We start from the raw sequence: 27631 nt of genomic DNA on the forward strand, positions 1-27631 counted from the left end.
CAAAACCTCATTGTTCGAAAACAGAATTTCAGTTTTAGAGACACTTTTCTGGAAAGTATTTAGACAAAGCCATGAGGACTTTTGTCGTCAGCTCTGAACAATGGTATGCCATTGGCATCTAGTACTTGCTGAAGTGAAAAGGAGCAACTTCATAAAGGAGAAAAACAGACCAAGTAGGTCTTTACAAGAAATACCTTGAGATGGCTGATTTGCACTGTGGATGGTCAAGAGGTTGGGGGTAGGGGCAGGATGGGGAAGAGATATTCACACTGATCTAACTGCACTGAAGTAAATAAACAACACAAAAAAACCTACTACCTTTCACTGGTGTAGCTAAGAATGGAAATTTTGGCAGATCCCATTTTATAATACAGTGGCAAATGACCAAAAGTCTAAGAATCACAGCAACCCTGTATATTGTAAACGATTAAAGGCAAATAAAGCCCTTAAATAGTTTAAAAACTCCTGTACATCCATTTAACTATGCAATCACGCACATTTAAGTTCAGGGAGCCTTAGTTACTAATTGGGTAGGCAGTGGACCTACTCACAGCTTACTTGGGTCAAAAAATGCATGCAAAACAGAAGCATCTCCCCAGAACAAACTCAAATGCTTCGTCTGCAAAATGATACTCAACACTGCATGTCAAACAACGTGAACTGCAGTTTCAAAGTTATCACTCAACAAAGCTAAGCACTCAACCAACAACTTCCCACAAGTAGGGCAGCCCAGACGCACACGAAATTTCCAAGAGCTTATTTTTAACTTGGCTAAGACACACAGTGTTAATCTAAACATATTTCAATTTACCGTGTTAAAATCACATTTGTTTGCAGTACTATAAATGTATTGTTACAACAGTATTTACCTTCTGACTGTCATGCTCAAAAGTTGAAAACCAGTGTTCCGCAGTTTCCATAAGATGTGTGAACATCGCACTAAGGGGAAAAAGAATCCGGAAATTTAACGTTAAATAATGTATTGCAAGCAGAAGTAAAGGAAATGTAAAGACAACAGAAAGCTGTTAAACTTACTAGGCATCGTGTTCCAGATATTCAGGGTTCAAAAGAACTTTCATTTCCTCACTGAAAAAGCCAACAGTGAACAATCAAAATCTGAATGTTTATTTTTGGTCAGTGTTCTGCATGTACTATTATATATTTATAAGCCAACTTTCATATAAAGTGCAAATGAGAAAACTAGCCATTTTTAATTAAAAAGAGCAACTCCATTGAACAAATGAAGTCTTTCCTTTCTAAAAAGATCAAAAACAAATTAGCTGCCTTGTCTGCACTACAATGAAGTAACCATCTAATTATTCCAAATAACAAATTACTGAATGTCACAATGTATTATTTGAATATGCTTGATCTAGAATAATTGATTACTGCACAATCTATCACTGTTTGTCCAAAACAAAAAAATATGGTTACTGGTCAAATATGCAATATCAAAACATTAATTTATTTTGCTTTAATAGCTTCTATTTTTATTGTATTTTAACAGCAATTAATCAGTGACAGCACCTCTTATCCATCTAATTTGCTTTTTTGCTCCACTTTTTTCAGTGGGATGGCATGGAATGCTCTGTATATTACATGGTTAATTTAGGTATCTTGCACATTACTAGCTACTGAAAAACATCTTGCATATAACTTACAAGATTTCTAAAGATAGATGTTAAATAAAAAAATAAACACATACAAGTACAATGCAGTCCTACGCTAACACTGCCCATGGAAGCTACTTTATTCCAGGGGTAATTAAATTGGGTTTTAATGCTATTGGGTTCCAAGAGCAAATGCAGTAAGACAACTGCAAAATATGGCTGCATGGCCATAAATGATTTCAACAGGCAACTTGTTTAAAAAACAAGTAAAATCTTTATCAACAGGGTGAGAGAATCAAGAGCATCTGAATTTAGCTGTGGGACAATCATATGTGATATAATATTTATATAAATGCTATTTGCATGATATGGAAAATCTACATCTGAACTTAATATCACTTTTAAGTCAAGTGGTATTCATGTACAATTTTTTAAGAAACAGAAAAGTTATCAATCACTGCAATGTACTCATTTTTAAAAAAATACAAGAACATACTGATAAACAACTCATCTGTCAGGACTGGGCTCTGTAATCTGCCTACTCCCTTCAGTGACAAAGATCAAACCACTTCTGACTTGCACTGTTCAGTGAAACCTCTAGTTTAATATTTTCCTCTAGGGGGCCCATCTTTCTTTTTTCAGCAACTAGTATTTGAAAATTACTGCTACTCTTTAAAACTGCCTCAGAAGTTTCCTTTGATTTTTGATCTCTTATAGAGGCATGATGAAAAATAACATATATATGAAAAATTAAACATTTTGCAATCAGATTTATTTTTATAGACTTTAAAGCCAGTATGTTTTTATTTAATAAAAGAAAGAAAAAAATGGAAGGAAAAATATATAGATTAATTCTTAAATGTATATAAATATGGAAAAATACAACACTTGCACATTAAATGGATAATTACACATCACTTGCCTTGGCTGAGCAGCTTCACTGGCATGTAGAAAAGCTTGGTGGTCACAATGCAGGATAAAGACTATCGGCGCTAAAAGTTCATGCATACCCTAAAGATAAAAGGAAACAAAATTACACCAAGGTCTTCATTCATGATGCTCCACCTCAGCATCTAGCAGCCAATAATATTAGCAGTACAAAATGTAAAAGCATGAACAGTTGCATGCTTAACAGAGTGGTTTCATAATCAATGGTTTTTATGTTAAATTCTGATTAAATCCAAGTGTTTATTCTCCTGTAATATATGGGAAGCAAGTTATTCTCTCTTTCTCTAACAGAACAGACAACAAATTGGCAATGGTAGACAACCCTGCACCTGGCAGTTACTCCAAAGATCTATGTTCATAAATATGAATTTTATTTATGGTAATTACAATCATGCACCACAGTATAAAGATCTGCAATAAGGACAAATTACAAAATTTAAAATTCTTTTTTATTTGATAATGTTGCAAAACTAGGATATCAATGGCCTTTGGAAAAGACAAAGGCAGCCATTTGGGGAATTAGAAATGGAGACATCGATGCCTACGGAGATTAAAACTAAGTTTGTTTGTTTTATGCCTATTGTGAAACCTATATATGGACAATGCACGGACAAAACTCAGTATTGCTCCAGTGAAGGTTTTTAGTTATTTTTACCATTTATAATGAGAAATGCATATAAACAAAATCATAAACATTCAGGAGCTAAAGCACAAAAATATAGTTGTACTACTCAACGACAGTACACAATTTCTTATCAACCTGCCTGAAGGGAAACAATTTTGCAACACCAGAATGGCACTTAACACATGCTAAACTGCTTGAACCTCTCTCTCCTTGCATTTAAATTGCACTTAGTTTCATAGATGTTTGGGTCGGAAGGGACCTTAGCAGAACATCAAGTCTGACCCCCTGCCCTGGACAGGAAAGAGTGCGATGACCCCAGTCAGGTGCATGTCCAGCCTCCTCTTAAAGACTCCCAAGGTAGGGGAGAGCACTACCTCCCTTGAAAGCCTATTCCAGATTTTGGCAACCCTTGCTGTAAAAAAGCTCTTTCTGATGTCTAACCTAAATCTGTTCTCCGTCAGTCTGTGGCCATTGTTCCTAGTTACTCCAAGGGGTGCCTTGGTAAACAGGTCATATCTCCATGCTGTCTTCCCCTAATGAATTTGTAGGTGGCCACAAGTTCACCTCAGCCTTCACTTGAGGAGGCTGAAGAAATCCAGGGCCCTCAATCTCTCCTCAGAGTTTTGCCTGCAGGCCCCTAACCATATGAGTGGCCCTCCTCTGAACCCTGTTGAGGTTATCCACATCCCCTTTGAAGTGTGGCGCCCAAAACTGGATGCAGTACTCCAAATGTGGCCTGACTAATGCCGCATAGAGAGGAAGTATCACCTCCTTGAACCTGTTTGTTATGCACCTGCTAACGCATGATAAAGTGCGGTTAGCCCTGTTGATCACTTTGTCACATTGATGACTCATGGTCATCTTGGTGTCAGCAATGACTCCAAGATCCCTTTCCACTGCTGTGCTGCTGAGGAGGTCCTCCCCCAGACTGTAAGTGTGCTGGTGATTCTTTCTTCCTAGGTGTAGCACCTTGCATTTGTCCTTATTGAACTGCATCCTATTCTATTCCACCCGTTTTTCCAACCTGCCCAGATCTGCCTGGATTCATTCCCTACCCTCTGGTATGTTAACTTTACCCCATAATTTAGTATCATCTGCAAATCTGGACAGAGTGCTTTCCACACCCTCATCCAAGTCACTGATGAAGATACTGAACAGCACCGGTCCAAGGACCAAGCCTCGTTGGACTCCACTGCCCACATCTTTCCAGGTCGATACCGACCCATCCACCACCACTCTCTGGGTGCGACTCCTACACCAATTGGACTTAGTAAGTGTTCAACACGTGGCAACACTCTTATCCTGCTAAGTCCATATATCATTTGGTGGACCACAGTAGCACCTTTACTAAGCATCATTCCAGCCTCCTGCCACAAGATGATGCCTCATTTAGGAATGTAACACATGAAGTTAAGCATTGAGATGAGCACAAGCAACTGGGTCCTTCAGCACAAGAACTTTCCCAAAACTCTTGGAGGGAGTGGGAGGTATGAGAGTCCCATAATCAAGATACGTGCTGTTCAACACTGTCACCAATGTGACAGGTCAGCAGGGCACTGTAGGGGGGTGCATGTGAGTCATAAGAGGACAACAGAGGAGAGAGATGCTGCAGGGTGGGCTTGGTGGGACAGACTGCAGCCTTGGGCTAATCTTTAAAAAAATAATCAGAACCCTACTCCCCAACAAAAAAATCATGAGATTGGCTTAAAAACCACAACATCTTAAAAAAAACCCTGGAGCTTTTCTTCATTGTTTTCTGAGTCTTTAGAGCAAGCTAAAGCTTGAAGAAAAGGACAGTGTTCTTGCCTTTTTCCAGTCGGTCTAATAAAAGGTATCATTTTGGAACCAAGAGTTCTAGTTTTTTGTATGTCTTTTTGTCTCAGACCAACACAGCTACCAAGTACACCCCTGAGTCTTTAGAGGGCAATTGAGCTGTATTTTCAGACTTTTTTCAAGAGCCACGAGCACAACAAACTATGTAAAAAAATGTAAATGAGTAAGTGAAAATCTCAGCTTTCTTTTCAGGAGCTATTGCAAGACTCACATATAAGGCTGAAAGTTAGTAACACTAGATTTTGGAGACAGGAAAAAAAAAGGACAACCTACAGCACTGAGAAAGGTAAGAAGGAGAGACTGCAAACAGAACGTCAAAGGATTGGGAGACAGACCAAAGTGCCAAAAAGACCTATATAAACTGCAAGCAACACAGACTGTAATTCTACATGCATTTTGTTAGTTTTAAATGTATATTTGTCTGACAGACAGACAGACATGAGGTTGTTAAAATACAGTTAATAAGAAATTCATTATCTAAATAGTAAATTTATATTCTTGTTCTGCAGTTTGGAAAAAAAGACATAAGGTAGGATTAGTTATAAAAATAAGAGAATAACACAGCCCCATCTTCCAACATTTTCATATGTTAATTTGGAAATAAAGCAAATCACAATGTGATCATCTATATATAACAAAAAATAGAGGCTGAGAAAATATCAGGATTTCAAAACAGAGCTATTCCTTCATTTAAGAGACCACTTTAAATATTTAGAGTTTTAGCTTGGGAAAAGAAGCCACAGGGAGTGTTTATACGAGATGTTTACTGTGCAGTTGACTAATTAACGGTGTAGTAAATGTCTCAGGGTATACAAAACTAATAAGTTCAAATCCTACCCTACTGCAGAGTTTTATCGTGCACAGCAGCACACATGTAGATGCTGAGCTGGCTGGCTGGGGCACGAAGGTGCTTCAGTGCTGGGGCTTCACACTGCCCCACAGTGAAGCACTCTTGCACCCCAGACAGCCTCTCCACAATACACTGAGCCTGGTCAGAGCAGTCCCAGGGTTCAGAGGAGGGCCACTCGTATAGTTAGGGGCCTGCAGGCTGACCCCCTGGGCCCTCTGCCAGCCAGGGCTGCTGCAGCCTGGCTTAACGCACTGCAGTCCCAGCAGATGTGTAAACTGCATGCCCAGGAGCTTCCTAGGAGCCATAAACTGCCGAGCAATAAGCTCTGCAGTTTATTGCTGCACTTCAGTGGCATGTGTAGATGCACCCACAGTGTACTATGTATACATACCTTTTTTCCTGCAATACATCAACAGTTTAGTAAAACTCTTTAGTGTTAAAATAAGGGTTGACAGCAGGCAGATAATTTCATGACACTTGCCAACTACAGCAAAATATTGATTTCATAATAGTTTCTGATTTTGAAAAAAAAATGAAATACAGCAGTACTACCACTGAAATATGAATCAATGCATTTCAACACTATATTGATTCATGTAAGGACAATCAAATTATAAGTGAACAATTGCTGACCGGATGGCTTGGCTTAGCTATTATTGCATCTTTTCAGTTTAACAAGAGCTACATTTTTTCTGATAAAATTTATAGGCAAAGGCAATTTTCATATAGCTATAAGTACAACTGATTTTTTAAAATTAAAAAAAAAAAAATCTCAAATGGGATAAAAGTAAAAACTGTGAAGATTTTTTTTTATTCCCATATTTGAGTACAGGGCAACTTTTTTGGCCTGTGAAAAAATAAAAAATGTTTTACAATGGTCAAAAGCCATAAGCTTACTGCAAAGACAACACATACATGTACACATATGGAATAAACGTGTGGATTGCTTGTACAAACACTCATTTAAATAATGTCAAGTGCAGTAACAATCTCAATGTTGTGAACTTCAGCCACCATCTATTAGGTTTACAAGTACCCAGTAATTCCAAAGTCAGATTGCCTCCAAAATATTTTAAAATAAAATAACCTTCCTCTTCTGTGCTAAGCTCCTGGAGAAAAAGCTTTATTAAATGTTTTATTTGAGTGTGAGTGTTCATGTATATAAAATTTGCAAGAAAAATAAATAATTAGTTTTCAATTCTAAAACAAGTCATAACTTTATGGTTGTTCATTGCAGGAATGAGCTGTGGTATCTAGGTCCAGTTCCTATAAAAAGCTTTCTGATGCATGCCTGAGAGCTCCCTTCCACCTAGATCAATTTTTGCACTGTTCAGAAAAATGAAGGCGCTCATGAACATGAAAGCAGAGATCTCATAGGAAGCAAGAGCAAGTCCCTTGATGTACTTAGAATTATGAGGGCAAATGCATTAAACTGGACCCTATATTCAATCAGTGTAGCGTGTGGTGATGTGTTAATGATGCATTAATGGCAACCTTTATTGCCTGGCAGATAAACTGCTACTTTTTGTAATAGTTAAAATTATTTTGAGTTATGAGGCCTCATTCCTAGATAAGAACTGAATTAAAACTAGCTTCAGTCATGAATGAAGCCTGATTACAAATAAGGCATCTGACCATGGACAGGTAAACTGATATGGTTGAGAGAGATTAAAAGGTTTATTGACTTCACTGTACTCACAGCATTTCCTGGCAGCTAATCCATGAAACAGTCCCCCTGAATGAGACAGTTATCTACAGGCAGGAGGGCCAAACAAAGTCAAGATGGTTAATGTGGAAGATAATTGTGGAGACATTAAGACGGAAGACACTGGAAATGCAGAACAAGTTGGGAAAGGGGTAAAGATCTTTCTAAGAAAATTAGAAGGGTCTAAAGGAGGGCTTTAAAAAAAAAAAATCACTATCTAGTACTGCACCATCATTTTTAGATACTGAAACAAACCCTCAAAGATAAACAGCCATGCTTTCATCATTCAAATTCATCTTTTTTCTGCCCTTTACCACTCCCTTTACTCCTGTGGCAATCCTTTTCTGAAATTATTGCACTGTTCCAGTAACACTAGTTGAAACAGAGGTAAAGAAGTTTTCTTTGTCAACAGCCTGTAGGCTCACAAAATTGAACCTGTTCTTTTATCTGCCTATGTTCATTTAGCCCACCAAGCAGTCTTTATTAAAGCTGAGGCATCAGGCAGTCAAAGTTCATTAATACCATTTATATAATCTCTGCAGTTTCAATTAACTCAGCAAGACATTCTACTACATGATAACAGTCTCATTAATTCAATAAAATCCCATAACTATTAACAATATGGTCTATGTTAAACGGGGTGTCACCTAGTACAAAATAATAGCTTTAACAGCTTGTGATGAAGCTTAGAGGGTTGTTTTTTTTTAAATTTGATCTGGCTAAATATTCAATCCTTATGTAGCAAGGTATTATTTCTCTGTAAGGAATCTACAGGATTTTAAACATAAGCAGGGGGTAATTAAGTTCTTTTAAGTCATATCAAAGAATAAAATAATATTTCTTGTTCAATAAATAATAGACCAAATTAGCTAGAATGCATTCTTCCATTTCCCCATCACCTCATCACAAGTACTCTGGCTTATATGCACTAGAAATGAGGCAGCTGAGTACTTCTAAAACATTTTTTATAGCCGTGCCCTGAAATATACTGATCTTCCTGATCTTTTATTTTTTCTTCTTTCTGATATAAGGTTAGTGTCTACTCACATTCCATTAAAAATAAAAAAAATAGTTAACTAATCAAGAGTTGCTACTTTTGATAACTATATACTTGATTTTTCATATCATCTATCAGAGAACTTTGATAAGCTACTGCTATTTCAAATCAGGTGTGCTGGTCTCTTCCATGAGACGCAATTTCCTTGGTTAGGGAGGGGGTAGCTGTAAAACACATTTTAAAGCATGCGGTCTATTAAAAATATTTGTAAATTTATTAAAAGACTGCATTTTTTCTGAATCATTTTCTAATTACAGCTGTTCTTCAGCCTACTCTTTTCCACACATACTATATTACTTAGTTTCTTAGTTTCATAACAGTGTGCAGTGTTAATTGGAAACACACAAATATACTTATGTCTATGATTCTCTTTCAATATACATTAGTCTTGCTGGAGCAATTTGTTTTAAAGTTTACGTTCATTTAAAAAACTAAAAGAGTACACGTGGAATTAATTGAGATTGTATCACACAACAAATGAATTTTTCAACTGAATGAAATATGATCTTTCACTAATTTTAAAAGTAAGATGCAGGGATTTTAGCATCTGGCAATGCTGTGGAACTGATATTAGCAACCCTACTGGTGAAAAAGTAAATGTTTCAGAAACATCCTGTATACTGCATTTTATTTTGGTACTACACAATCTGCAAAGGATCCAACACGAACAAGAAGTTGTCTATCATGCTGAAGAAACCACAGAATAACTTGAAATGTTACATATGATTTGAAACCATTTGATTTTGTCTAAATCTGAACCAGCTACTTACCATACTTATAACTGCAGGACATATATGTTCAGTATTTATCTAAGCATAGAAAACTGTCTTGGGCTAGAGCCTGGAGAGAAGCTGTTTATACAAAAGACTTATTCAAAAAAGTTGGAAGGTAAGGTTTAGCAGCCTTATAGAAGAAGGTTTTGAGGGAATGAGGGGGGAAAGCATATGTGCTTGAATAAGCTTACTTTCCTTACCATGCAACTGACAAGCAGCTCTTTGATTGCTTTAGCATTATGATACAACTTTGGATACAATAAAACCTACATTATTGTTCAATCATTTGTCAAGCTGTATAGAAAATGTTGAGTCAATGGATGCCACCTGTATGATATTTTCATTACCTGTTTATAAAGCAACTGCTCATTTTCTCTAGCATAACAGAACAGAACATCTGTAAGAATTCTTCTCACATTCTCTTGCTGGAAATACTGCATTTCAGGAAATCTAAAAAAGAAAAAATATATTCTACTGAAGGAAACAACAAAGCTCACAAAGACTCTCTCAGGCACCTGATTTAGATCTACACCTGGGCTTCTACAAGCAGTTCTAGGTAAGACTTTATAGCTGTTCTTCATTATCTTTTTGCGGTTGTTACAGAATAATATTTTTAAATGGTATATTTGTCTCGCAAACAACATTCTGAACCACATACTTTTCAATATTATAATAAATGCCAATTGTTAGTTCTCCTTAAATGGATGACATCCTTTGATAGGCTAGCCATCACTACAATGAAGCAAGTGTCAAGTAGATCATTCTGACTGTCATTTTTTGCAGGTGACCAATCCACTGAAAATGGGATTGTCCTAGGGTGCATCCACATGTGCGCTTTACTGCAGAGTAGACTAATTAGCTCCACAGCAAAGTGTCATCATTCACATACGGATTAAGACGTGGTAAATAAATTAACATTGCCATAAGGTAGTACTGTTGAGGAAAGTACTATCTTACGGAGGAGTACTTACATGCACTGAAATGCACATGTAAACAGTGACAGGGGCTGGCTGGGGCAAGAGGGAGCTGAAGTACAGGAGGGCTGCTGCTGTCCAGCCCTGCACTTTAGCACTGTCATGCCCTAGCCAGCCCCTCCATCGTCAGCTGCAGCCACCTGGAGCCTGGGGCTGACCATCTGGGACCCTGGCCAGCCCAGGTCTGCTCCACCCCAGCTCCAAGTGCTGCAGCCCCAGGAGCAACTGTAGACATCGTGTCTGTGAGTGACTTGCTCTACCATAGTTACACGTATAGGTTCACCCCTAGAGTACCTTGTCAGAGACAGACATCTCTCACATAAGACCATTTTCCCCAGCTGTCCAAAATATGGGTTCAATTGGCATTTTCTATAAAGAAAACCTTTCCCCACTTGGCACTGAATCCTGCTGAAGCATGGCTCCTGTGTAGCACAGCAAATCATGGCTATATTACCTTCAGAAGGCAGGGTACAGTGGCATCTTACAGACTGACTAACTCAGAGGCATATGCTTTCGTAAGTAACAGCTTACTTCATCAAAGCATCTCTGAATGCCAAGAATACGATGAAGTAAGCTGCTGCCTAGGAAAGCTTATGCTTGTCTGAATTAATTAGGTCTGTAAGGTGTCATTGCTCCATCTTCTGCCTGACTTCAGACAAACACAGCTAATGCCCTCTTCACATTAACTCTTGTCTGCGGTATAGTATATTTAGGGTGTCTCATTACAGTGCTGCTTGACATTAAACAAGCAACAAAGATATGCAGAATAGGTGGCAGTGGCTGAAGCAGCTGCTAAAGAAGGAACAGGGAATAAGAGAACTGTCTCCTTTAAAACGGTGCAGTGGTATGTAACCACATTCCCACTTACAGCCTGGTTCCAACACTACACCAATTGACTGGTCCTGCATAATGGATTCAAGAGAGCCTAAGAATATTTCTACAAATAAGGAGTTATAACTGAAGAGACTATGAATCATTCAAACATTTGATTTTGATATCTGGGAAAATTTTAGACAAATAATATAGGTCTCAAATCCTATCCTTCCTTTTTAGTGTTCTTGTGACAAGGTATTTAGCAGAATTTTCATATTCATTGGAATAACAGGGCCGCACTGTTAGCCACGTCTGCCATGTCCTCAAATTTAGAATCTCTGGGATGTCAACTGCATGTGCCTCAACACCTGCGCCACCCCAGCCCCAGGTCTCAAATAACTACCAATGACTTGTATACGACATATATTCTTGCATTCCTTGCATTTGCTTTAGGTTGTCAACCATAACTGGTGTATCAAGACTACTGTTCAGTTTCAAGATCAGTATTCAGTCCTGATGGCCATGTTTTCCAACATAAAAAGTGGCAGAAGAAGCCCTTATAAAGGGTATAGCTGCTCTGGTACATTAGCTAGTTTATATAATTTCTAATTGTATTTCCTGTATATCACTTTGATTATTGATATATGTGTCAGCCTTTAGTTTGATATAAAAAAATAATTAGGGTAATTTTACAAGGATACTTTAATAAGCGTCATTAAGCCATTAAAATGTCTTAAAATAGCCTAAGTTGCACAAAATTCTAGGACCTAATCATGTGCTAATGGGAGCTGTACTCACAATGAGATGAAGTCCTGAACTACTTGGGATTTAGCAAGATCCTGTACATACTAGATCTACTAAAACTTTCTATGGTGAAGGATGACTAGGCTTTACTGCTAAGTATAGACAGTCTAACAGCCTGAAGCTAAATTGATTCGATCTTCGCAGGTTAGTTTAAGCTGCGTAGACTAAACAAATAAGCAAGTGAACAGACATTCACTTTTGATTCCAGAAATGTAGCCATATGCCTGCACTGGCGCAGCCCAGAAGCCAGGGGGTACCAGAGCACGCCTCCATGATCAGCTACAGCAGACACATTGGGCCAGGGCTAGTCCACCTACCCTGTGGGGTGAGGTGGTTTGCAGAAGAGATGAGGGACTGTGAGTTGACTTGAATTGGGGACAGAAGTTAAATAAATGGATTTAACCTAAATCAGTTAAGTCTGATGCTTTATCCATCCAGGTTTATCTTAAACTGGTTCTGGCTACATTAAAAGCAGATTATGTGCACTAAACTTCTGTTATGTTGCATTTCTGTCCCCAGCCTACATGTTCACAAAGGGCAGGCAGTCCTATATAATACCTTAATATTTTACTACCCAAGAAAATGAACTCTAGATATATTAAAAATGTTAAGGGATAGGAAATTCAAGATGCCAAGAAGTTGGGAAAAAAGCTGCTACATAAGCATTAAGAACTAGAACAATGTAAATATTATTGTGTAGCTAGTTGCAAACAGTTCATGATTGTATAAATCTGTTCTTTGCTTGAGTGACAGACAGACAGACAAAGAAAATGCACTAAAGCGAACTTATACAAGATGTCTCTCTACAAATCAGTACACAAACAAAGCAGCCTGAAGCTGAGAATAGACTTGCATGAGTGACTATATGAAATGCTAACACAGAAAAGAATACAAATAAAAGGGGGAGGATTGGAGAAAAGGAAGAGAACTATTTTGAAAGGGTAACTCAGAAGAATTGTAGTGTTACTTGATAACAGAATGGTTTTTGATATTTTCTTCCATGTTCCCTGTTTAAAATAAATGCAGCACTGCCTGACAATTTTCAAGGGCTCCCTTGTATTTAAGATTTCATGTGTGAAAAAGCACATATATGAAACCCAGTTATTTGTACACAGGCAAACATATGGGATATATTACACAGGATGGCTGAACACAAAATCAGTCATTCATGTGTATTAACTGTCTATCTCTAGCAATCTGAAAACATAAACAACAGTTGCTATTTTCTTGTAGCTATTCAAATATGGCATTTTCTTCTTATACATGATAACACTATATAACTTGTCAGAATTATCATGCTACAAGTATTCATGGAATTGCTTTTGCTTGGGTTAGATTAAAAATGGGATAAAGTGTGAAGGACTGAAGTTACCTCTTTAAAAATACCTCAAACTTTAGGTGAACATATATTTTTACCAGAAAACCAAATAATATTTTTAATGCATTTTAGGACAAGCATAGCGTGATCCTGTCCCCTCAAAAGATATTAATGAGGAAAGAAGGCCCTGGGGATGTAACTCCAGGAACAGATGTGGTACAACACATTTTTAAGACTTAATTTTGTAAAGAAAGTAATTTAAGTCTTTTTTTAATGAAAAAATTTGGGAATGTCCAAACATCCAGTGGAAAAGTAAACACCTAAAATAATAAGAGAACCCTGCTTAAAAGGAAACACAAGAAATATTTCCTCGAGAAAAATACATGGGTGATTGTGGATGCAATTATAGCACAATGGGACCTCTAGGTTCTACTATACCACAGATTATAACAATTCTAAAAACTAAAAGCCTCATGTAAATAGTAAAATTTTTAGGGCATATGATGCAGTGGATAGCACAGGACGCTTGGCTCCTATGTCTAGTTTTAAGTCAGTCTTGCTGAGCCTTACCGTGCAACCACAGGCAACACTGTGCCTCAGGTTAACCAGCTGCAAAATGGATATCATATTGCCAACCATGCATAATAAAAGAATAACAGGTATAGCTTGCAAATCATGAGATTTTTTTTAAACACACTTTGAGTTCATTTCATGTACCTTGGGTTTTTCTGAAACTTTCTGAGCCATTCACACCAGTTTCATGCTTTCCTCCACCACAATTAGAGATAGAAATTTCCTTAAAAACGAAGCTGAGCTTCTTTCATATTCACATGGTACAAGCTGCTCAGGTTCTGGGTATATCCCTGGAGTACAGCTTTTAGCGTTCTGTGGAGATACCTGAGCTAACATGGGTACCGAAAGTAATCTACTCAAACCAACACAGAGATCAGTACAGGCTAATTTTTCTCCTTCATGGCAAGTTAAATTAGCCCACAGTGGATTCTGTGCTGTTACCGTTAGGCTGCTTCTGGGCAGGGCTAGCTCACTTAAAATTAGCTTCAGTATCACTACCTACACTGCAATCTACAGTATAGACATACCCTAAGAAAAATACTAATTATGATGAGAATTTGAATAAAATCCTTAGAATAAACAGCACTGTGCATTCCTCACAATGGTAATTAAAGTTTAATAATAAAAACAAATCAAAAGGATTAAATATCAAAGCACAGAGTTAGGGGACATGAATATGAGGTCAGCAAAAATCCTGACAAGAGTCCTGGTATGAAGAGTGCAACATTTTTCTGGCATCTGAAAGAGGTATACCAGCATTTGGAAACTTGTACGCACTTGTAGTAATCACATTACTATAAAGGAAGGACACAGCGGAGACTGAAAAGGTACAGTGCAGCAGATGGCAATCAGCATAATTTAGGGTTTTGAAAAGATTATTTATGAAGGACTATTATTCAGGCCTGTCCTGTGTAGTTTAGGGAAGAGAGACTAACAAATAAAATTTGAAAATACACAGCTATCCATGAGGATTTAGGAAGAATTACAACGAATTCATGCATAAGACAGCTTAAGTATTCATTATGGCAAATGCAAAAAGCTAGTGATCACGAAGGTTAAGAGGGAACTATCAGTTCAGAAAGAATGTTACTGTGCAATTAGAAGCTGTTTTAGAAGTGTAGCATTCTCGCATCCAGAAGAGCGGGAACCATTTTAAGAAAATGCTAGGGTAATAAATCTAACTTAATGCTAGGGAAGGACCACATGAAAATCAGCTATTGAATGATCATGTTTTACTGCAGTTAGTAGAAACATATGAATGTTTACTGAAGATTATGACGACTAAAAGTAAAGACCAGCATGAATGAATGGCTAGTGTAAAAGTTATTTCAGGGTGTTCTGAAACTACCTATTTTTTTCTTTTCACTGATATAACCTGACTACATAGTGGATAGTTCATCTACTTCAGCAGCATGGCTAATAAAAGCCAAACAGAGTACAAGCCACCTGAGCAGTAGACAATCCTGCTATTTTAAAGAACTGGAAAAGGGGTGTGGGAAAGGGAGAAAAACTGTTTCCCTCTCCCCACGGATATGGAAACATCCAAATGACTGTGGGGAGTTGGTAAGAAACGAACATCTAGGCATCCTCAAAAGAATTTTTCAGTGGTGAGGGATATTGGGAACAGGTTATAATGGAATGACTCGGTGTTGTTGAGAAAGACAGTTCCAGAGATGTAAATCCTGAATACTGAACTTTATTTATTCAACGGAGGGAAGAGGGGCCAGGCCTCAGATAATTTATCTATCACAAACAGCAATGGGGAGAGTGCAAAGTTATAGACAGTGGAACAAGGTAGACGTCAGAGTGAGGGAAAGGTCTTGCTGAGCTTTACTGAGCTTCAGCTTCTATTTAGGAACTTGTTTGGGTAGGGGGAATTAAAATTGGTAAATTTTAGTCCAATTCATAGCTTAAAAGAAAAGAAGTGAGGCTAGTGAGGACGACTAGCATTTCAGACTCAGAACATCAATGCTTCTTCACAAAGGAATTTGTATACATTTTATAACAATAAAATAAAACTTTTGCATCTTATGCAACACTACTGGTTTCAAAGACAAGTCTAGGGAGAACTTCTAAAATTGTGCTTTAGTTTTTATTTTTTTTGTTATTAGAAGATAACAACAGTATTGTTCTTTAGTGCATTTACTGAATGACAGTAATTAATCACAATGTTCTCAGGTCTACTGCACGTAACCATTGTGCATATTCCGATAGGAGTTTCTCTTCTAGGAGAATAATAGAACATAGTATTATACTGGTAGCCTGGTATTGGCTTCTATATATAATTAAAGTTAGGCCAGAACTTTCATTATAACCACCCAGTTTCTCTTAGCCGTGGCCTTCTGAAAGGCTTCTTATTTGGAGACAAATGATCTGAACATGGTTACAGCTCAGAAGTGAATGTTGTTGGGAAGCTGAAGGAAAAATCCATTTTGATATAAGTCTCAGCTACTGGATGATGAAAAAAGAAACATCATAATTTAGACGTTGTGCTGATCACTAACTACATAATTACTTAACAATGACGTCAATACTTACAAATAGTTTTTATTGCAGAATAGGAACTTTGCTTGATTTAACAGGAAAAAATATTAAGTGCTTTACAAAACTGGTTCTTATTATACAGAATAAGTGCTAAGACTATAGCAGGGACTAATGAAACCATGTTTACAATGTGACATTCCCTCTTGGTGGACGATTCTGAAACCAGTGTAACACACAAAAAAGGCAAAGTGTAGGTATATTTTTCTGCTGCCCTTCTATATGGGGGGCTACTGGGTTAATCCAGATTTTCAGAAAAATATTTTCAGCTAATTACAATGGTAGCAAAATGTGTGAATTCAACTCTCTATTCATTTATTTAAATTTTGATAGTAAAATATTAGGACCATTTGAAGCTCCACCAAATTAAAAACCATATTTCTGTACGCTAATTTAAAGCTGATTATTGTTGCACTAGTTGAAACTAATTTTCTCTAGGTAAAAGATTACACAAAATAATTTTTTCCTACTTTTGCTGATGATACTTTATAGAGCTAGTATCGCTATTTCACCTACACATCAAGTTAATTAGTTTATTCTGTTGATTGTAGGGGCATTTTACCTAGGAAGAGAGATACACACACACACACACACACACACACACACACACTTTTAAAACACAGAAGTTGGCAAGTTTAGTACACTTTTTCCAAAACTGCTTCAACTTCTAGCTGATGTACCTTAACAAACAGAACTGACAAGTTTAACTACAACTTTTTAAAAGGGATGTAGGAAAAAAAGATACAGTATTAAATAAAAGTATGTTGAAACCCAAGTAAGGAAATGTAAAATATACTTTCACTGAAATATTAACTTGCCTACATTACACATGAACAACATATTTCATGATTAATTACGCTACAAAAAGTACACAACCTCAGGACATAAGGTGTCCAATATAGGCAAATTAATGTTACTTTGACAATTATACTGATGACTTCTGATATTCTCCATTATTGCTGGAAGTAGACGCCATTTTGGATAATTACATACAAACAAAATGTTCTTTATCCAAAATTATTGTGCTACCTGGACAGTTAACTAGACCAGAGGAACAGTAGTCTGGATCTTGCATTCTTTTTAACAACTGTCCCAAACTAATACTATATCAATTTTCATTTCCCTTTTACAATTTATGTATGTATATATTTTAATATTAGAACATGCTGAACTGTTACCATTTACAAACAAAAGAAATACTATCCATGAAAATTTACATGAAATCATACTCTGATTCTATTATAAATCCATAGGCAGAAATGCATTTGATAAAATCGGTCCAAATATGGATGTTCAAGATATTCCAGAAAATTGTCAGTGACCTTTACTTACTCTGTAAAAATGTTTTTATTGTAAGTGAATTTGATTTACTTTGTAAATGTATATTGTAAATGAATTTTAAGAGTATGTCCACCACTGTTTTTGTTTAAAACATAAAAGAATGTATGCAATCCAGTACAGGAGAATGGTACATGTTTAACAAAGCTGTAATTAAATGTAATTGTTTTATACATATTAGAGTCAGTGTTTTAACTCTGGGAAAATATTTTCAGGAAGTGAGTGTTCTAACACAAATAAGTTCCTAAACAGGAATCACTTGAGGCCAAGGAGATAAAAAGATACTTAGTGATAGTAGGGTAATTTTTTAAAAAGGCATCTGTGACAACACTAGAAAAGTGATGCATAAAAATAGAAATGCTAAACTTCTCTAGATGAATGACATTTTCTAACTAATTACACACTGCTTTTCTATTATTGATTGAATAAGTGTTAAGAATTACAGAAAATCATCTGTTCAATCTTTTATTATGAACATAATTTAGTCAAAAGACCTGTCAATTTCTCTTTTCTTTTTGTTTCCTACAGAAAACTGTATTTTAAATTTAATATAATATTTCCTAAATCTTAATTGAGAAGAGCTTCACTTCAGTGATACCAACAAATCCTTACAGTATAACATTTAATTCAAGAATATTTTCTGCTCTCTCTCAGAGACAGAGTCAAAGACAGACTTCTCTTTATACACTGTGTATGTGTGTTTCCATGTTCATGTGTTCTTAGCACCTTTGTATTATGCTATATCAATTTAGGCAAAGAAAACATGATGTAAAAAAAGTTCAAATTGTAATATTTTTTTTCTCAAAAAGCTACTTACGTTCTTGTCACATCTTGCTCAATCATTGCTCGCAGCTCTTTATCCTGGAAAAATTTGTTCCAAAGACTCTGAAATAAGTCAAAATACTTGTATTAAATAAAAAATATGATATACTTGAGACTTGCATTATATCCCTGCAAAGTACTCTACAAATATTAACCAATTAATCCACAACATTCCTGGGAGGTAGGTATTATCACTATTTTACAGATGAGAAAGACAGATTAGTGAGTTGCCCAAGGCATCACAGCAAATCAGTGTTGAGCAGGGATTAAATTTATAAATTCCTGGCTTCTATCCCTATGCTCAATCCACTAGACCACATTGCTTCTATATACTTAAAAATTAATTATAAATTGGCTTAAATTGCACACTGGCCAATTATTTGCAATTGAGCTTCTTTGCCCTGGCAGAGGTAAATTAAGTTGGGAATGTATAACAATTGAACACCCACAATGAAAAAGACATCCTGTGCAAATTGGTATTGATCATTTTAAAAGGAAGTTCTCATATCAGGAGCAGAAAGGTAGAAATACAGCAAACTAACCAATCCTAAAATTAAATCTAATTTGAGTCAACTTCAGTCATTCTGTAGCTGTGCTTGTGCTACCCCATCACTTCCTTGCCCTTTTTACTGGGTCCCTGCAAAGGCTAATCTAAATGAAAACTTCTCCTTTTTCCCTTTGCAGGACTGAAACGGATATCATGAGATTGCTGTACTGTTGAGGAAAGTGGAATGTAGAGTCAGCTTTCCCTGGAGGAGCATGGTGCCTTGACAGTATTGATCAGAACTTAGGAGGAACAAAATCCACAGCAGTTCTTTCATTTACTTAGCTTTCAGAACACAGTGGCAGTAGCTGACTATACCACCTGACAAAGAACAGCTAATAGGGTTTAAAAAAAAATCCCATCCTCTCCCCACCCTGTAAACAATTCATGACTATTTTCAAAGGAGGGGGAAAAAAGTCTGCCAACTGCAGGAACATAAAACTTGTAAAGAAAGAATTCTAATTTAATTTATATTAGTGCACTGCAAGCATAACAGATATTAAAATGTTTGACACTGTCCCCTTAAGACTAGTAGCTTTCCTTTTCTCAGTTAAATTTACTAATATCTTAATTATAACCATCGAATTGCAACTTGAGCAAAACCCCGAGAAATAGTCCTCGCTCTTGGAAACCTAACTCAGGACAGGTACAGCAAGGTACCAATCGCTGAATAGGCAGCACACCAACAAGAAAAAGGGAAACACCTCCAGATGCTCAATAGCAACTCCTTCTCACAACCTACAGAACAATACTACAATACATCTATTTGATTTCCCCTGTTATTACCAATCTGGTGAAGCAAACCAGGAAATTTTTGTTGCTTGTTTGGCAGAATTTTTGTGGCACTGCAGTTCATCTTACCCCCTCATCCTGTGAAAGTGGATTGTTGATAATCAGGTCTTGCTGCCCAGCTTTTCGAGGGTTTGTTATATGCTAGGGGGAAAAAACAAACAAACAAAAAAAAACCAACAAGGTTTCTATTTTCAGGTTCTAATTTTAGAAGTACTATACCAATATCCAGGTGTAGAAGAATGTTTGGTTATACTTACTATTTCTTTAATCTTGTTATATGATGTTCTTAAGTTTGAAGTTTTACCAATCCACTGACATTTATCTTGGGGTAGAACATTTAGAAACAGCTGTCAATAAATCAAAACATGCATGTAAGAAGTTTAACCAATTTAATGCAACTTTTCAAGTAAGTCCTATAGGACAGTCTAAACCATTTTAGCGACATGATTTAACAAAATCAGAATCTACATCTGAAATTGACAGAACTGAGGCCCTTGGCAGATGTTATACTTAAGACACAATTAACCTGTTAATCGCGTCTTAAAATAACCCAGCCTCACATTCAGGCAATTCATGGTGTGACAAAATGAAAAACCAGCCACAAATTATTCCACAAAATGTGTAATAATTTTTTGTGGTTGGTTTCCATCATGCCTGAGTTGATACCTGATTGCAAGGCTTGGTTGACAGCTCCCCCCATTCTGGAACTGTAATGGAATCTCCCACCAGTTCCCATGTTGTCCTGAAACTGACATGGACAATCAGCCCACTCCCCTTTCCTGGCTGGAGAAGAGGGGGAGATGCGACAGTGAAGGGGACTGGGGGGCTTCTCCCACTGGAGGCTTTAAACCCGACGCAGGGCAGTTCTGGCTGACAGGAGCCTCTGCTCCACCGCACCGTGAAGCTCAGCCAGAGCTGCTAGGTGCAGGGCTTAAAGAACTGAATGGAGGCAGCTTCTGCTTCCCACCACTGGGCAGCCTGGCCATAGCTGCCTGGGGTTAGGGCCAATAATCAGCTGTTTGCTGGCCCCAGTCTCCAGATAGCCCTGGGTCTCAAATGGGACCGTCTAGTCAGGACTGACAATCAGCCGAAATTAACTGACAATCAGCCAACTGTCAGCCCTGCAATCAGGCACCCAGCTTTCAACTTGTCAGTGCAGGGAGAGCCTCCTGCCACGCGTGTCTGGCATGGCAAGAGGCATGACTGTTCGGATCAGATCCCATTGCACCTTTAAACAAACGTGTGCCAGAAGCCTAAAACCTGAAAGTATGTACTTTTAAGTTCCAACAGCTGAGAAGCTAGAAATGGTAAAAGTTATAAGATGCAACATGTTTGATTAGTATAAGTAGCCACGACTTCATTGACAATAGAGCTATGACAATTTACCACAGCTGGGGCTCTGGCCAATTCAGATTCAGTTTCCCAATCAGACAAAGAATACAGGAAGAGACCAAATTAAAAATACACAAGAGGAGTTGTAGGCAGATCATGAATGGAAATTATGCAACATACTTAAAATCAATGAAACTGCAGAAAAGAAACATCCATTTATGCAAAAACTGGCACCACACTAGACATTCAGTTTCTCATCCTCTTTTTATATACACACACACACACACACACACACACACACACACACACACACACATGCAGTGTATCTGATATTTTTTGTAGGTCCTTCTAGTAATGGGAAGCAGGAAAAATTCCAATTCAAGTGAAGTGACTTAAGTTATCATGGTCACACACAGAAAGACTATTTAGAAAGATGTTCTCTTTTATCAAAATTTTCAATCCTACCCTAGTGAAAAAGAAAGAAGGGCCTGATTGCTTTGCAACATACTGCTTTAGGACTCCAATCCCTATTATTTATTTTGCCCAAGAGAAAGAGAGGCTTTAGAGGGCCTTTACTGTCTTACAGAACTATATTAGCCTGGTTTCTTTCTTATCCAAGTCATTACAAGAGAGCCATAGTATGAGTCTTTCAAGGTATGAGAGCCTTTCATTCACATATCAATAGGGAGGCATCTCAACTGCTTATTGTGGAGAAGGAGCTGATAGGTTTTCAAACAGCCCAAGTTAATCATTATAATACAAACCATGACCAAAACTTCCCCTTTAATCTCAACACATCATTTCAGTGTAAAAAAAAGTGACAGGAAACAGTTACATTGCAATGAATTTTACTATTAAATGAAATGTAATTCAACACAAAGATGCTCTTTCATAGGAATTCTTCACTATCACCAGCAATTCAGCAATAAGGCAACTCAATATGATTAGTGAATGCCCTATGAATTATAAAAATGGACAGGAAAACATTGGGATGAAGTCTCTTGGAAAATTCAGTGATTCTTCGCATCAATAATCTTTCAGCGCATCAGGTAATGTGTTGATATATTGCAACCACAAACTGTAAATAAATATTTTCTCTTCTTACCTTCCAGCAAACACTACGGAACCTGCTGCTTCTCAGCTGCCCATTAATCCCCTTCAGCCGTATTGTTGCCAAGTAATTGTTGTTTACAAATAGTTCTTCCCATTCTTTACTACATGAGAGGGGGGGAAAAAAAAGGAATGAACATCTAAAAAAAGCCTCAGCTGATTTAAGGGCTATATCACACTAAGTAATTTTGGATAAGCAGAGGAAAGGAACTTTTTAATGTATATATTTAGTTGTGTACCATTTCTAAACGCATGGCTGTCTTTTTGGACACATTTCTTCTCTGGATTTAATGAATATGTAGATCGCTATAATTATGCCAGCTACTGAAATTCATAATGTCTATGGAGGCTATTCCATTTCCTCTAAAATGTTGGTACTGCAGTTCAGTGAATAAACAAGAAAAATGAATATTAATATAAGCACATTCATGTTTCAGCCGTAGACAAAGAAACACCTATTCCAAAAATATGCAATAGAAAAGTGTACTGTTGACTGTATTAGTTCCTCACATGACATATTTGCTTAAATGAACCTTCTTTTCTTCTTACTTTCAAGCTGGGCAGTTAAGCATAATAGAAGATGACTTTCTTTAACATTTAGTGCTATTTACTATTGAAATCACTTCTACTTTTTTCTACATGATCAGTTTTAAAATTTTAACAGGTGCTAGCAAATTTAAAAAAAACATCAAAAAATTAAAAACCCTCACTGTATAAACTGTTAAAGGCAAGCTTGAGTACCTTGCAGTACCTATGGCTGACTAGATAAACAACCTAAATATGCCTCCCAGGCATGCAGACACCAGGGGCCTAACACCTGTGCCTCATTAATATACAAGTAAATCTGCTCTACTGGGAAACAATTGGAAATTAATTGTCCCAAACCATTTACTGAGTTTGAATAAAAGAATTAAACCTATATTCCCTACATCTTCCACTGAAGTGGATCTCAAGAACAGCATCAGTCATTTGATGATCTTACCAAAGACCAAAGCAGCCTCGACCTGCTCAGATAAAAATATATGAAGTCACTCCATTTCAGTGTAGAAGCATCAGGGGCACACTTAAGGGCACAAGCATTTTGGATGTTTTCGTTTGTTCAATTTATACTCTCAAGGTAAAAATCCCCATTTTTAACTTTCTCTTGAGATTTACTTGGTCTTCATAGTAATGAAACTATGAAGCAGAAATAGTGACATTACTTATTTAGCTTTGGGCTGACATATCTGCTTAGTTAAGTGGGGTTACAAAGAAGGTCATTCAGGTGCTGAAAGAAAGCTCTCATTCTGCACTTGTTTGTCATTCAATAATCTAAATATGGATAAAACTTAGATTGGATATTGGAAGAATGTTTTCAACCATTAAAGCTCTTTCAGAACCTCACTAATCAAAATACTAGGAGCAAAAACCTAACTAGTTTTAAATGAAACTCAATAAATATATGAAAATGATTCCATTGCCTGTGAAAGTAGAGGCTAGAGTCGATGACCCTGAAGGTTCTTCCTCCTTCATCTATGCTCCTATTCCTCTGGGGCAGGTCTGAATTAGTATCCCAGAATGTGTGGATGTGTAAGTGCGTGGTGGGAGTTAAAAGGTGTGTGCGCAGGTCGATACTGTGCTGGTAGAGATATCTTTCAGTTAAATGGTATTTTCATAGCACTTGCTTCCTCGAAAAAGAACCGACTGCTAGGCCTATGTGTTTGGATGCAGTTGAACAACAGCATATATGTAGGCATTGTTGGGGATAGGTAAAGATGTGATGCATACAAAATGCTTTGACCTTCTCCCTGCTCCTCCAGTTCTGTATTATCTGTACTAAAGAAAACTTTGACCACTATCAACTGCCAACTGGTCCAATATAGCAGCAAATCACAACAGTGCAGGCAAGCAACAGCTCCTCTTCCCTCTAGCCACATTGCCTACATCAGGAGGGTGGCAACCTATATTCTATGGGCTGGATCTGGCCCGTGGTAGCAGCAGCCTGCTGATGTGGGGCTTCTCCCCATGCCACCATGCATACAAGCGATGGTGGTAGCTGGGTCCAATAGTCTGCCTACTCAGGGCTGTTATTCTAGCCTCCCGGTTTACACTGTTGGCTATAAATGGTTGTGGCATAAAAGTTATTGCATTGGCTCCCACCAGTACAATCCAGTGCCACCAGTGGAATCTTCCTTAAGACTAGAGGACTGCTACTTATGCAGTGAAGAGTGATTATAGTGCAAAGGAAAATCTGGCCCATAAACATCCTTTGGTAACTACAGGATATTATGTCTACTCAAATAGTCTCATTGAAGCATGTGATAGGAAATTTTTCTACCATATAAGTAGTTTTGTAGCATTACTGGTGTCATTCTAACAGCTGCCAACTTAAATGCAACTATTCTTCAGAGGGTGATGTTTCCCTATATACAAGGGTCAGATTCTGATGTCATTTACACTGCTTAAGTAGAAGATTGCATTCACTTAATTACTTGGAAAACACTGAGATGTCAGTCAAGTTAATGCAGATTAAAACCAGTGTAATGAAAAAACAGATTCTGTCTCAATATGTTTATAACAGCAATTGTCTGTAGTAACTGCTAGATGGCAGTTAACATTTAAAAAACAAGCCTATTAGGACCCAGATATTATATACTTGCAAAAACCCCAAAACGTTTCCATGCTTTGCGGTTGAACTTTTCTAGACCTGGTCATTGCATGGAAACACATTACTTTGAAATATTTGTGCAAACCCACTTCAACAGCCAAATTATAATACAATGTAATGTCATGATGTTTTTGATCATAATAAAAGTCTAAAATACATTTTTTGAACAAAGCTACATTAAAAATAGCTGGAAGAAGGTTGTCAAGCCCATACTCCAAATTATGTTTGGCTCATGGGGAAATTGAAAGAACACTGTAAACAGCTGAAAAAAGAACAACAACAAAAACAAACAAACAAACAAACAAAAAATCACTCCGAGTGTTTAGTAAAAACTTGCTACAAATTTAGTATAATTAAATAAAATATGAGCCCCTGTATAACACCGCCCATTAAATCTACCTGCTATTCAGACATTTTTAAACCACATGCTGCATCATGTCCAGAGTGGTAGAAATCTATAGGAAGAAAGAAGATGGCTTTCTTAATAGACTCTCTTCTGAAAGTATTAACTGACACTGGATAAAACAATTATGTACCTGAAGAAATGAGCTTCTGCTAGAAGCAAATGTATTACTTCTAAAACTCTCTCTCAAGCAGCAAGAAGAGGTCCCTTGTCCACAAAACAGCAGTACCTGTTCTGTTTTTCCCTACTCAGAGAACGTTCTGCTTAAAATTGTGGTCATTATGTCTGCATGGAACCCCCTGACGCTGCTTTAACTATGCTTGTTCCATACGTTCACTTCCGTTAGTTTTCTCACGTACTCTCTGAGAGTAAAGAAAGAAATACAGTAAAAACTCTGTTATCCAGCATCCCCCGGGAATGGGGGATGCCGGTTAATCATATGTGCCATGTCCCGTGCAACAGGGCTTTCACTCCCTGGCGTCAGTGTGCCGGGGACAGGGAGGGGGGCCCCACACACAGGCTGCTTTGCCCCAGGCTATGATCCACAAGGAAGAAGTAGGACTCAGCTTGCAGTGGAGAAACCGGAAGCGAGACTTCCGGTTTCGCTTTTGCTACATCCCTTGGAAGGAAGATTTGTATGTACAGATGCCAGTTAGTGGATCTTTCTAGTTGCTAAAGTGCCGGATAATGTGGCTTTTGCTGTATTTCTTTCCTCCCAATGATTTCAATTATAGAATCATGGAAAATTAGGACTGGAAGGGACCTCAGGAGGTCATCTAGCTCAGCCCACTACTCAAAGCAGGACCATCCCCAAATAGATCATTCCAGCCAGGGCTTTGTCGAGCCAGGCCTTAAAAACCTCCGAAGATGGAGAGTTTACCACATGTCTCAGTAACCCATTAAAGTGCTTCGCCACCCTCCTTAGGCCAATGAATTTAGTGAGAGATAGTTTTTCCTAATATCCAACCTAAACTTCCCTTCCTTCAACTTAAGACCACTGCTCCTTATTCTGTCATCTGCCACCACTGAGAGCAGCCTACCTCCATCCTTAACCACCCTTCAGGTAGTTAGAGGCTGCTGTCAAACCCCTCTCAGTCTTCTCTTCTGCAGGCTAAATAACCCCAGTTCCCTCAGCCTCTCTTTGTAAGTCATATGCCCCAGCCCCTGAACCATTTTCATTGCCCCCTGCTGGCCTCTCCTCAATTTGTCCACACCTTTTCTTTAGTGGGGGGCCCAAAACTGAACACAGTACTCCAGATGTGGCTTCACCAGCACAGAACAGAGGGGAATAATTACTTCCCTCGATCTCCTGGCAACGCTCCTACTAATGCAGCCCAGTATGCTGTTAGTCTTTTTGGCAAAAAGGGCATGTGGCTCATATTCAGCTTATTATCCACTTTAACCCCCAGGTCCTTTTCTGCAGAGCTGCTGCCCAGCCAGTCAGCCCCCAGTCTGTACTGGTGCATGGGATTGTTTTATGCAAAGTGCAGGACTCTGCACTTATCCTTGTTGAACCTCATGAGATTTCTTTTGGCCCGATCCTCCAATTCGTCTAGGTCAATCTGAATCCTGGCCTTACCCTCCAGCATATCCACTACTCCCCCCAGCTTGGTGACACCCAGAAATTTGCTTAGGGTGCAATCCATCCCATCTTCCAGATCAGGGACGGGCAATTATTTCGGGTGGAGGGCCGCTTACCGAGTTTTGGCAAGCTGTTGAGGGCCACACGAGTAGCTCCACCCCTTGACGGGTCCCCACCCTCTGGTCACCATCTTGTGACCAGAAGTCCTGCCCCCTAACCCCTGATATTTGCCACCAGAAGTCCCTCCCCTTCACCCTGGAAATACTCCTTTCAGCAAGGGGTTTTGCTATCTCGGAACCAGAAAAATGTCAAATTATATTCTAAAAATCAAACATCTACAACATTCATCAATTTGATTTCAAAAAATATTTTTGTCCAGATTTACATGCATTTGTGTAGTGTACATAGAGGTGATTGCACAAAAGCTTAAAATGAAGCCTTACTCTTGTATATTGTGGGTGTGTGTCAGGGGGTGGGTGTAAGTTTGTGAGGATCTGTGGGAGTGTGCAGGAGGGTGTAGGTGTGTGTGGGTATGGATAGGTGTGGGGGTGGAGTAAGAAAGCATGTTAGTGTGTGTGTGGACATGTGGGGTGTGGGGGAAGGTGGCTGAGGTGTGTGAAGGGGTGGGGATGTGGGG

At 38.0% G+C, this 27631-nt stretch overlaps 1 protein-coding gene across 5 annotated transcripts in view; it reads right to left on the reverse strand.

Annotated features, from left to right (window-relative positions):
• The window catches only part of TBC1D5 (TBC1 domain family member 5), a 659444-nt gene that overhangs the window by 236920 nt on the left and 394893 nt on the right, over nt 1–27631 (reverse strand). For all 5 annotated transcript variants that reach the window (XM_019508683.1, XM_019508679.1, XM_019508681.1 and 2 more), the window contains exons 5-12: nt 22358–22466; nt 20178–20267; nt 19990–20061; nt 18580–18647; nt 9749–9851; nt 2533–2621; nt 1036–1086; nt 870–939 (exon numbers count right to left, since the gene is read on the reverse strand). In XM_019508683.1, the coding sequence (XP_019364228.1) occupies nt 870–939; nt 1036–1086; nt 2533–2621; nt 9749–9851; nt 18580–18647; nt 19990–20061; nt 20178–20267; nt 22358–22466 (652 nt within the window). The remainder of the gene's footprint in view (nt 1–869; nt 940–1035; nt 1087–2532; nt 2622–9748; nt 9852–18579; nt 18648–19989; nt 20062–20177; nt 20268–22357; nt 22467–27631) is intronic.

This window comes from Gavialis gangeticus, unplaced genomic scaffold, assembly GCF_001723915.1.
Source record: "Gavialis gangeticus isolate Ggan-Ray unplaced genomic scaffold, GavGan_comp1, whole genome shotgun sequence".
In the NCBI taxonomy this organism is placed as follows: domain Eukaryota; kingdom Metazoa; phylum Chordata; order Crocodylia; family Gavialidae; genus Gavialis; species Gavialis gangeticus.